At 38.4% G+C, this 12,749-nt stretch overlaps 1 protein-coding gene across 1 annotated transcript; it reads right to left on the bottom strand.

Annotated features, from left to right (window-relative positions):
* Positions 1-1,281: 1,281 nt before the first annotated feature.
* PPP4R3C (protein phosphatase 4 regulatory subunit 3C) lies at positions 1,282-4,435 on the bottom strand. The gene has a single exon (XM_004063938.5). It carries the CDS (start codon positions 4,339-4,341, stop codon positions 1,873-1,875), a length of 2,469 nt encoding a protein of 822 aa, XP_004063986.1. The 5' UTR covers positions 4,342-4,435; the 3' UTR covers positions 1,282-1,872.
* Positions 4,436-12,749: the final 8,314 nt, after the last annotated feature.

A 12,749-nucleotide genomic window follows, 5' to 3' on the forward strand; every position in this document is an offset into this window, starting at 1 on the left:
CCCAGTGGCCACCCTGTCTGGGAGGTGGGGACCGCCTCTGCCCGGCCGCCCCATCTGGGAGGTGAGGAGCCCCTCTGCCTGGCCGCCACCCTGTCTGGGAGGTGTACCCAACAACTCATTGAGAACGGGCCATGATGACGATGGCGGTTTTGTTGAAAAGAAAAGGGGGAAACGTGGGGAAAAGAAAGAGAGATCAGATTGTTACTGTGTCTGTGTAGAAAGAGGTAGACATAGGAGACTCCATTTTGTTCTGCACTAAGAAAAATTCTTCTGCCTTGGGATGCTGTTAATCTATAACCTTACCCCTAACCCTGTGCTCTCTGAAACATGTGCTGTGTCCACTCAGGGTTAAATGGATTAAGGGTGGTGCAAGATGTGCTTTGTTAAACAGATGCTTGAAGGCAGCATGCTCCTGGAGAGTCATCACCACTCCCTAATCTCAAGTACCCAGGGACACAAACACTGTGGAAGGCCGCAGGGTCCTCTGCCTAGGAAAACCAGAGACCTTTGTTCAAGTGTTTATCTGCTGACCTTATCTCCACTATTGTCCTATGACCCTGCCACATCCCCCTCTCCAAGAAACACCCAAGAATGATCAATAAAATTATTTAAAAAAATAAAAAATAAAAAAAAGAAATTCTCATTCCAAAAAAAAAAAAAAAAGAAAAGTTTGCAAATACTACTGGACTGATGTTTGCCATCTCTTATCTAAAATAGTTATAATAGGCTGGGCACGGTGGTTCATGCCTGTAATCCCAGCACTTTAGGAGGCCTAGGCGGGTGGATCACTTGAGGTCAGGAGTTCGAAATCAGCCAGGCCAACGTGGCAAAACCCCGTCTCCACAAAAAAATACAAAAATTAGCTTGGCATAGTGGTGCATGCCTGTGGTTCCAGCTATGTGGGAGGCTGAGGCAGGAGAATCACTTAAATCCGGAAGCTAGAGTTTGCAGTGAGCCGAGATTGCACCGCTGCACTCTAGCCTCGGTGACAGAGTGAGACTCCATCTCAAAAAAAAAAAAAGTTATATAAACAACCACATAGACACAAGAAGAATGCCATGTGACCACACAGGCAAAGTTTGGACTAATACACCTACAAGCCAATCAACTCCAAGAATCCATGGCCACCCATGGAAGGAAGCTAGGAAAAGGCAAGGAAGGATGCTATCCAGTGTCTCAGAGGGGTTATGGCCTTGCTGACACCTTGATTTTGGACTTCCAGCCTCCAGAACAGTGAGAGGATACATTTCTATTGTTTTAATAAAAACAAATAACTGCACATTGTAAATCCAGTTTGCTTTTTTAATGAATGAAAGTACACTCTGAAAGCTACTTCCTTCCAATTACTTATAAGCAGAAATTTTGTTATATCTTTACAGAAATGTCTGAAGAGACTAACATTTTTTATAGTTAACTTTGTTTTTCATATAAACATAAAGTTTTGTGTTAAAAAGGTAACTGAAGGAAAGAATATCATGGCTAGTACCATTATACAAGTAATTTGTAGGCTTTTAACTGAACTGTTATTATTTCTAATATATACCTCTAGAACAAAACTACATTAACATTATCAACCTGGTTCTTCCCCATTCCAAACTAAGACTTTCCTTCCCAAAGATGGTTTCCTCCCCCAAATCGTGACACAAATTAAGACTTTCTTGCTAAAAAGTTTATCACGCAGGTTCTGGTTACTATTTTTTTTTAAGATTATGAGAAATTTTGTTTTTACAGAATTAAACCCTCTTAACTCATTATATCTGTGATTTATCATTATAAGTTCACATGAAAAAGCTTGTGGAATCAGTCTTTTTCGCTCATGGACATTTATCAAATTTTTGTTGAGCCACGTTTTGAGGGTGCCCCATATAGATTTTAGGAGCTAAGATGAGGTTTCTTCTTGGGGGATGTTTCGTCTTCTTTATCTTCCTCTTTTTCTTCTTCATCATCTGGATGATCCACTAAACGAACCACACTGCTACCACTTGGGCTACCTGTTCCAATCGCAGCACAAGCAGAATAAGATGAAGAGAATTTGAAGTCACCAGAAGATGTTCTTTTGGGAGAGTCTACCTTGTCTTCATGTTCTTGGGTTCTTTTAGTCTCCATAAATTCATCGTCATCTTCCAGTGGTGGCATAACTGCTTCTCCTTCTTGGTGGGTTCTTTTGGTCTCCGTAAATTTATCGTCATCTTCCAGTGGTGGCATAACTGCTTCTCCTTCTTGGGTTCTTTTGGTCTCCATAAATTCATCGTCATCTTCCAGTGGTGGCATAACTGCTTCTCCTGCATCTTCCATAAAACATATTTCTTCTTCCAGCCCGACTTCTTCTATGGTACCTCTGAAAACTACTATATTTCGCAGTACAGAATGTAAATTCTTTTGTATTTGACTTTGTCTGTCTCTCTCTTTTTCATATTTAATCTTCAATCCTTTGAATGTCTGAACATATTCAATCGATTCAAGTGTGTTATAAAACTTTTCAACTATATGTGAAACAAGAGACTTGATATTTTCCACTCTTATGTATTCAAATAGCTCAAGAATAGCTGAATTCAACATATTGTACCGAGTTCCATTATCTAGAAGAGCATTTACAACTGGCTCAAAAAGATTTCCCTTGATGATGTAATTATTATAAGCTTCATCATTAAGGCAAATCATCCTTCTCATAAAGCGAAGAACACACAAAATCAGGTGAGTATGCTTTGAATTCATCAATATCAAGGCCTTTCTTAGCAAGTCTTTGTTCAAGATATAGCTTCTTATGTAGAATGTATGATGTTGTATACAAAATGTAAGTAGCTCTAATATCAAAGCAAGCAGTTGTGCTGTTTGATTATCATTGGGGCAATTTTTGCTTTTGTCATATCCAGCTATATCACAGTTGTGTTCTGAGGTGGCAGCCAAAAGTGGTTCTGTAAATTTATGCATGCAATGTTTGTAGAAGAAATGTAGAAATTCACTTCTTTCACTTTTCTCAGGTGTTGTCAGCATGTTGCGTGGATCAAGTAGAGTATGCAGAACTACCATCAAATGAACAGCACCCCCTAACTCAGGATCAGTATCACAGATCATTTGTTTAATTATTACATTAATGAAAAGGTCACTATCTTTGCACACGTGAGCTTCTGAAATTATAAATTCTCGGATCCTGGATGGACTGTACTCCACTAGATAAGCACATATAACTGCAGCAGCTGACCTTACTTGCAAATCATCCCTGATCATTACGATTTTAAGAGCAGGAAGAACTCCCAACTGTGTCAACGTTTCAAATAGTGTATCCTTGCTTTGAGGCTGTAATGCCTGAGAAAATGAACATAACTCCTTGAAAAAAAATAGCAATTCACACCGTCTATCATCATGTGTAGTCTCATCCTTTAACTGTGCAAAAACTTCATACAAAAATTTGTGATCTTTCTGCAGCATGCTTACTATCTCAGCCTTGTTGGAGAAAATAAAAGTTGTAAGTGTAGAAAGAAAATTATCTTCAAATATGGAAGGCACAGGAAAAAGAATGTCATGAATGTACTGTAATCTGTATGTCTGATGTATTTTTTGCCTAAGTTCAGAGTTAGTTATTGGTATAACTTCCTTGAACTTTGCATCGTTGGTCAAGAAGTCCCTATGCCTTTTTGGCTGATCCAAAGCAGGGTCATACTCAAGGCATCCCACCACATCCATGATACACTCATCAGAAAACATTATCTCAAACAGACATGCCTTGTTGAGGAATAAAATTCCCTTAATAATTTCATACAAATGGTGTAAACCTTCAGTATTCTCTAGATTTTCACAAGTGTGGAACAGTTGCAGTAGTTTTGGAATATAAGCCTCATTTTTCAAGATCTCAGCCAGTCTTTCCCTATCCGTAATAGGTGACGACAAAACTGAGGTAACTATGTCAGCAATTTGATCAAGTGTATTGAGTTCACAGTCAGGCAGCAAAACCGTATTACTAATTACTGACATTTCATTAAAGTCTTCCTCTGGTTCATCTGAAATGTTCACTGTGGTTTGGATAGACGGATCCTTACCTTGAACTTGGCAAATTTCTTTCCAAATATCCTGGCAGCCGGCTGGGTCTTGGAATTTTAGCACCAAACCCTGGTTCTCAGCTTCATACCAAACAATTAGCGTCTCTTGGTATTTCCCATAGGGCCTGTCTGGAGGTATCTGTGACCGCAGAATGACTGACCCATCTGAATCTGACCGAACAAGCAGCGACATGCCCTGGAACTGCTCGTCATAGGTGGATGAGATCTGACCGGTGCCTAGATTGTTCCATTCCTCCTCTCCGTTCAGGACATAGACTTTTACACTGTACCTCAGGCCTGCCATAGCGTCCTCTGGCCTCGCCACGTCAGGTCTGTTCTCCACGGCACTGCTTCCGGTACAGCATGGAAGCCGCCGTTATTTTCACAACGATGGTGGCCGAGAGGGCACGCCTGATAGAAGACTGCCAATCAATAGTGGCTAGAGGGGCGGAGCCAAGGTTCTGGAGAGGCTAGAGGGCGGCAGGGTTCCCTCCTGTTCCCTCTGGAGGCCGTGTTACCTCTCACTTTCCCCCACGTCAAGCACACTGAATCTTCTCTCCATTGCCCCCCAACACCCCATCCCCTACTGTCTCTTAAAAGCGAGTCTCAGGCCAGGCGCGGTGCGCTCAGACCTGTAATCCCAGCACAGCACTTTGGGACGCCGAGGCGGGTGGATCACAGGAGGTCAGGAGGTCGAGACGAGCCTGGATAAAGAGGTAAAACCCTGTCTCTACTAAAAATACAAAAATTAGCTGGGCGTGGTGGCGGGTGCCCATAATCCCAGCCACTCGAGAGGCTGAGGCAGGAGAATGCTTTGAACCCAGGAGGCAGAGGATGCAATGAGCCGAGATCGCACCATTATACTCCAGCCTGGGCAACAAGAGTAGGACTTAGTCTCAAAAAAAAAAAAAAAAAAAAAAAAAAGCGAGTCTCTTGGACTGTTCTCCATTGTCTAGAAAAATGTCGCTCTGGCAGGAATCTTGTGATTTCCCCAGAATTCTGCCCCAAAAGATTGTGCCTATGTAACCATTACTATACTTGTTAAAAGGAGCTGCCACCCAGCTTACAAATGGAAGCCTAGAAATTAGAATATGATTTTTTTATAAAGGGTTTTGTTTCTCTGAAACATTTTCTCTCATCAGGTATTTGGGAATGGAAACTTAGGAACTTTGATAAAAGAAACTGTAATCACCTGTGTCCTGACAAAGTTCCTATTTCACATTCTATGTCAAGAAAAGGCTGGTCCAAAAAAGCAGCAGGAGCAAGTGGCCTATAGACCATTAGCAAAAATCAGAGAAATGGTATTCAATCTTCCCAATAAGGCTTGGCATGAATCTGTATCATTCACTTAGACATCCTTTGGGGAGGATTGTTTTAAGAAGGAGTTGGTTAACTCCTCTGGTCTGTTAGCTCATCCTAAAGCTCTATCTTTTAGCACAATGGGGAAAACATTTCCCCAAATTTTCCCACTCCATAAGGACACTCGTCATTCGTAGGTAAGGACTGGGCCAGAGGAAAACTGTGAGTTGAAATTAGCCGAGAGAGTATTGGCCATCACAGATCAATTATTTTCTTTTCTTAATAATGATAATAATAACCACAACAACTAATAATACTTGATTACTTATTATTATGAAGAAAGGTAATAACATAACTGATCAAGTCTAATAATACTTGAATGCTTATTATGTTCAAGACACTGACAAGAATGTTGGAGTTACTTTCTTACTTAGTTTACATAATGATCCAATGATATAGGAGTATTAGTAATCTTTTTAGGATCAGGAAATAAACTTAGAGAAGTTAAATAAATTGCCAAAGGTCACACACTAATAAGTTGAGGAACTCTGTGTTCAACATGTCTTTCTGCTTCCAAAATTGGTTTTCTCAGCCATTGAACTATGCTATCCCCTTCTTTTCTTGGCCGTCATTACACTTTATTTCACATTTCTTCCATCTATATAATTTGTAATCAACATAAAATTATCAAGACAAGATGGAAGTCACGCACTTCCTCCTTTAGATCCACATCTGTGTATAGCCAACTGAAAAATAGAAGCTTGGATATGGCAACTCTGTTAAATATAATTTTAATAGTAGCCAAGTTGATTTTTGATGTAGCAGCAAGTTTTGCAGTTTTTTTTTTAAAATATATTTTTCCAAAACATTAACCCTGTTATTGCAAGGGAAAGCTAAGAATTGGGGCACATCAAGCACATTTGGACTTGAAGAGTACCATTTGTAGCAATCACTTCATTTTACATAGCACTGGAGATATGTGATAATTCTCAAGTAGAAAAGAAAAATTTCCACACACCTCTTTTGCAATGTGGCCTACAGTAGAGTATAGTTCAAGAATATTACTTATGACAGTACAGCTAAGGCACTTGGGGAATTGAATACAAAATGACAATTATTTCATGGGAAAATTTAAGTCAATGCCAGGAGACTGCTGGTTTAGAAGCATCTACAAATTATAAATAATATTTAAACATAAAATTAATAAATGACATATGAGAATGATATGTGTACTAAACAAATCTTCTTTCAACACGACAGTATGTGCAAATACACAATATTAATACTGACATGTATGCTAATGGTCTAATTTTTTTTCTCTGCTGTGTTTATATTGAAGTCTCTATCAAAATCAATTATAATACTGTCAATCCCTCGAATATGCCTTCAAGTTCCATTCTCTGAGAGGCATTCAGCACAAATCTCTGTGTCCTCACAATTTCGTCACTGGGAGTTTCCCTTAGGCCAACTAAGGTTCCTTCATCTTAATTAGGTTAACTAAAGTCTCTACAATCTAAAAGTCTCATATTCACATTTCTTAGTGCTATTTCTGCAGTAGTTTCTTTCAGTTCCTGTCTTTATTTGGTGCAATAAGTAGAGCAATGTCCTGTTTTCTTCATCAGTTAACATTATTATTTTTTATTTTTACTGTTTTCTTACAGGGAGCAAAGTAATAAGAATAAAATATTCTAGGAGCTGTGTAAATCCTTTAAATATACATTATTTACTTTTTCATTTAGTCCTCATAAAAAGTGACCTAAGAAAAATATTATTACTACCTTATTAGAGAGGAAAAAGCTTCAAACATTTGAACATTTGGTTCAAACCCCTGTCGTAAGTGATGATGCCAGAACTTGAAACCAGTTCTTTTATAGTTCCAACTCTGCACTTTGCTCTTCCCAATATGCAGTGCTCTCTCTCAGACAGCATATAAATTCTTATAGCAGATGTTTACAACAATGTAATTTTTATTCCAACTATGACTGTTATTTGGTGTTTCTTCATTTTATTATGTGAAGAAAAATATTTGAGGCCAGTTCAAAATAAAAATGTGCAGATTGAGTCTTAAGATTAAGAATTCCTCTTTGGTTTTGCATGCTTGCCCCTCTCACATTTCCTCCCCATGACCATAGGGTAGTAAGATTTAGTTCTTCATGACTCTGTTCTGAAAATAAATAGTTATACAAAGGGATCTTGTAATTCATCCACATCTTAAGACCACTAGGGTTTAATTTTTACACTTGATCTTAGCCAAAAGTCCAAGAAGTGATGGGTTTAATTTTTATATTTCCAGAGTTCTTTAGAAAACAAAAAAAGGAATGAGTCACACATTTCTGAATTTTAGGTACAGTAAAATCCTATGAAATGTTTATACAGTCACGAGCCACATAAAGACATCTAGGTCAACAGTGGACCGCATATATGGCATTGGTCCCATAAGATTATAGTGGAACTTAAAAATTCCTATCACCTAGCTGTCATAACATTGCAGCCCAATGCATTGCCTTGTCTATGTTTAGATATGTTTAGATACATAAATTTTACCATTGTGTTGTAACCGCCTATAGTATTCAGTACAGTGACACGGTGTGCAGATGTGTAGCCTAGGAGCAAAAAGGTATACCATATAGCCTAGGTGTGTAGTAGGCTATACCATTTAGGTTTGTGTAAGTATGCTCTATGGCGTTCACACAATGACAAAATTGCCTAAAGATGCATTTCTAAGAACATATCCCCGTCGTTAAGCGACACATGACTATATATGAAATATTTTGATGTCTAAATATTCTATCTATAAGAGGAGAGAGCATTTTATAGTGGGAAAAACAAAGTGATTTTTGATTTTATGAAATGGCATTAAAATATGGTTATTCAAATATATCTCATCTAAAATTTTCAACTTCAAAATAATTAGTGTAAAACACACCTACATGTTTACTACAAGTTTTCTAGCTAACTTATTCTGTGGAATGTTGCCTTTTATGGCATCTCTTATGGGAATATCTGAAACACAAGGCAAGCAGTGTCAACTCCATCTTTCCTGTGGCTCAGGTAAAAAATATGAAGTCATTCTTGACTTTTCCCTTTTTCTTACTCCCCACATTCAGTCTTCTAATATATACTATCTGTCTGACTTTCAAAACGTGTTCAGAATCCTGCCACTTCTCATCACATTTGTTATCATTATTACTACCAGTGTCAAATCCACCATCATCTCTAGTTTGCAAATTTTTAATAGTCTCTTCTCTTAGCTTTCACCTTTTCCCTACACTAGTGTATTTTCAACACAATAGCTAGAAATGATTCTTTTAAATCAGAAGTCACACTCTCCCACTTCTTCGCTAAAAATTAATGTTTTTACCTTAGAACACAAGCCAACATTCTAACTATAGTCTATCCATCCCAATAAGATCTGGCCCCCTTGATCTACTTGAGCTCTTCCCTGGTAGTCTCTTTCTTCCTTATTCTGCCTCAGTCACACTAGCTATCTTGCTGTGTCTGAAGTACATTGGGCACACTTGCCTCAGGACCTTTGTATCTGTCCTTCTTTCTACCTGGAACACTCTATTTCTCATTATCTATGTGACTAACATGCTCATTTTCTTAAAAAATTATTCAAATGTTCTTGTTTTTCTAGTGACACCTTCCCTAACCCCCTCTTTAAAATTGCAGGGGCCTCCCATTCCAACTCACCCATCACTTTTCTTCGATGTATATTTTCTCCATAGTTCTTAGCATCATGTGATCATTTTGAACTTCATTTATTCTGTTTTCTGAAACCAGACTATCAACTGCATGAAGGCGGTAATTTCCTTATTTTGCACACTGCTGTGTCCCTAGCATCTACCATAGGCATGGTACACATAGTTTCTCAGTAATTATTTGCATTATAAATGCATGAACAAATAAGCATTATGTATAGGATGATTTCCAATAATCCATTTATTTATTCCACAGATAATCCACAGATTGAGAAACCCCTATGGCCAGGCCCTATACCAGGCACTGGAGATGAAACAGTGAATTTGAACTTTATGTTCAGTCCTCTTATGGAATAGCTAGATAGTCTTATCAGGAGATATTTTTAATTTACAAAATACATATGTCATTTCTTCTGATACCTAAATTCCATCTTTTTCGATAGTTTTCTTTCTATTGATGGTAAACTAGGAAACAATACTCTCCTTTTAGTTGCATGAAAACTCGTGTATTGAATAAGGTGGATGTTTTCCTCTAAGTTTTGTCAAATATTTCTTCCCCAACCCTGAGAGAAATCTCAGGTAGAAACTGCAGCTTTTCCATCCACTCTCAAGTGTTGAAAGAACCCTTATTTTCTAGTATTAAAACGTTCAACCCATTTCAAACTTCTGTTTGACCAAATCAAGTTCATGGACAAGACCAGAATCAAGAGGTGTAAAAGTATACTCCACCTAGACAGGGAGATCATAGCAAACTTATATAACAAAGGGCGTGGGTAGAGGGAAGAATGAAGAATTGGGAACAATGTTGTATTCTTTCATAAGCTTGGACAAGTACAACCAAGAACTTCCCTGGGCAAAGAGAGATGTATGACTACTCTATACAGAGAGTATTAGAATATGTGGACAGTTAAAATCTTCTTTTATTCTCAGGTGAAAACATCATCCTGTTATGTGTGCACTGCAGCAGTACTGGTTATTGTCTTCCCAGTGTCTCAGAGGTAAGAATCATGCAAGTATTTTCTTGGATCCATAGGCAGTTTCTGTCAGCATTAGTACATTCTCAGTACTAGTTGTGCGCATGGCTTCCTTGGAAGCTCCAAAATCTGCTCACACCTCATGAATTAAGCAGAGGAAAGAAAAAGGGGAAAATGTTCTTTTAAGCTCATGTAAATTTTAGGCACTGACTTTCAGTGCCATGTTCTCTCTTTTTAATTCTGTTCAAATAGTTACTTCCAGACTCATTTCCAGTTTTGTTTTAAATTCTGTAATTCATAGATCTTTTCTTCTCTATTTGAATAGACTATGTTACTTCCTCTTCCTACCTTGATCATCAAGAATAACATTAGCTCTCTGCTTACTAATTACCCTATAGCCATGTTGTATAAGTACTAGTAATGAGCATAATTTGGAGTTAAAAATGCTCAATTTTTGCCTAGAGATAGAATCATCTTCATTTCTTCAGTACAGTATAAGATATATTTATGTCATACAATATATATTTTCATTTTATAAGGAGCAGTCTATTTCGTCTTAACATTTTTGCCTTAATTCAATTAACATTTAAAGGGGTGCCTTGAATATGTTTGATGTCTGATGAGAAAATTGAATTGAGTCAGAAACAGAAACAAAAATTTCATGATAAATAGGGGAAATCTTAAACACTTTGGCTAGTCTTGATATTGGACACGTTACTACTTGTGTGAAGATCTAGTTCATTCTTCCTGAAAAACAACCTTTTGGCCGGGCGCGGTGGCTCGCGCCTGTAATCCCAGCACTTTGGGAGGCCGAGGCGGGCGAATCACGAGGTCGGGAGATCGAGACCATCCGGGTTAACAAGGTGAAACCCCGTCTCTACTAAAAACACACAAAAAAATTAGCTGGGCGCGGTGGTGGGCGCCTGTAATCCCAGCTACTCGGGAGGCTGAGGCAGGAGAATGGCGTGAACCCAGGAGGCGGAGCTTGCGGTGAGCCGAGATCGCGCCACTGCACTCCAGCCTGGGCGAAAAGTAAGACTCTGTCTCAAAAAAAAAAAAAACAACCTTTTATGTTTTGTTACCGCTTGCTGATCTGCTATCATTTTCTCTTTTTTTTTTTTTTTTTTGAGACGGAGTTTTCACTCGTTGCCCAGGCTGGAGTGCAATGGCTCGGCTTACTGCAACCTCCGCCTCCTGAGTTCAAGCAATTCTCCTGCCTCAGTCTCCCAAGTAGTTGGGATTAAAGGCATGCACCACCCCGCCTGGCTAATTTTTTATTTTTAGTAGAGACTGGGTTTCTCCATGTTGGCCAGGCTGGTCTCGAACTCCTCACCTCAGGTGATCCGCCCACCTCGGCTTCCCAAAGTGCTGGGATTACAGGCGTGAGCCACCGTGCCTGGCCTGATCTGCTATCACTTTCTTAAGCAGGAGGGCTGACATAGTGTAAGAATGTATTTTTGAATTACACATTAAAATCACTCAGAAAAAAATCAAACATTTGTTTACAGTTAATTAAAATTATAATTTTTAAAACTTCTAATATAAGGGGTTTATCAAATACGTAGGTGAGAACAAATATTCTCTAAAAGAGAATTTAGAGGAAAGAGAGTTTATTCCAAAGAACAACTTGCAAACCAGGGAGATACAGCCTTCAATGTAAAATGAAATTGCATTGTAGAAAACAAAGGGAGGATTTAGCTTTCATAGAGAAAGTTCGCACCCAGGTTCCTATTCAGGACCTTTATGCAAATGAAGGATTCCAGCTTGCTTAGTTCCGATTGATTGATCCCTGCTGAGCTCTAATTGGTCAATGTTTGCTGAGTTTGATCCATTGATGCCGGCCATATACTATTGGTAGTTTCAGGCCATGTGAACATAAACAGTCAGCTATGAAAGTCCCAAAGTTAAACAGACATGTGGGTTTTCTGGGAATTCAGAGAGTATGTGTGGGGTCTATAGTGAGCAAATGGCCACTTGGCTCTATTTTAAATTTAGGACTAGTTAGCCACTCAGGATTCCTCTTGATAGATTGGCTCTTTCAGGGCCATATAGGTGATACATACAGTAACATGTAAAACAAAGATAAAAATGCTTAGTACTCATACATATTGCATGACCTTTTAAGTACAATAACTGCATTGATTCCCTATGTTTTAGATGCCTCTTAAGCATTATATTTATCACAAAATGTGACCTTATAAAGTGAATTTTAATGAAGATTTTATGCGTTAAAAATGCCTGTATTTGTGGGCTTGTTGTTTGATTGGTTGGTTGATTACTGAGAGTAGGTAGAGCAGGGTAGTTGTGGTTTACCCATTCGATGTCATTAACACCACATTCCCTGCTTGTGACAACCAAAAATATCTTCAGTCAGGGCCAAATATACCCTGGGTGAAGGAGGCAAAATCACAGTTGGTTGATAATGACTACCAGAAATAATTTTCAGTTCTTATCATCTACTAAGTTTTTAAAATGCAAATAGTAATTCTCAAAAGACAAATTGTATGGTCTTCTTTTCATGTCTGATATAGTAAAACCAGCTTATTTGAATTTTTGTGGTTCAAGATTTCTATTAATCAGGATTTCTTCGTATTTACAGTAAATACAATACGTGATATTTATCATCAGGCCCTTCTCCAGAAAAATAATTAAGAAGTGAATTTGTTGTTTTAGCAATTCCCTTTTGTTTTCCTGCAGTCCGTTCTCACAGCACCCAGAGCTTGCATACTACTTTCTAT

Source organism: Gorilla gorilla, chromosome X (assembly GCF_029281585.2).
Source record: "Gorilla gorilla gorilla isolate KB3781 chromosome X, NHGRI_mGorGor1-v2.1_pri, whole genome shotgun sequence".
NCBI classification, from domain to species: domain Eukaryota; kingdom Metazoa; phylum Chordata; class Mammalia; order Primates; family Hominidae; genus Gorilla; species Gorilla gorilla.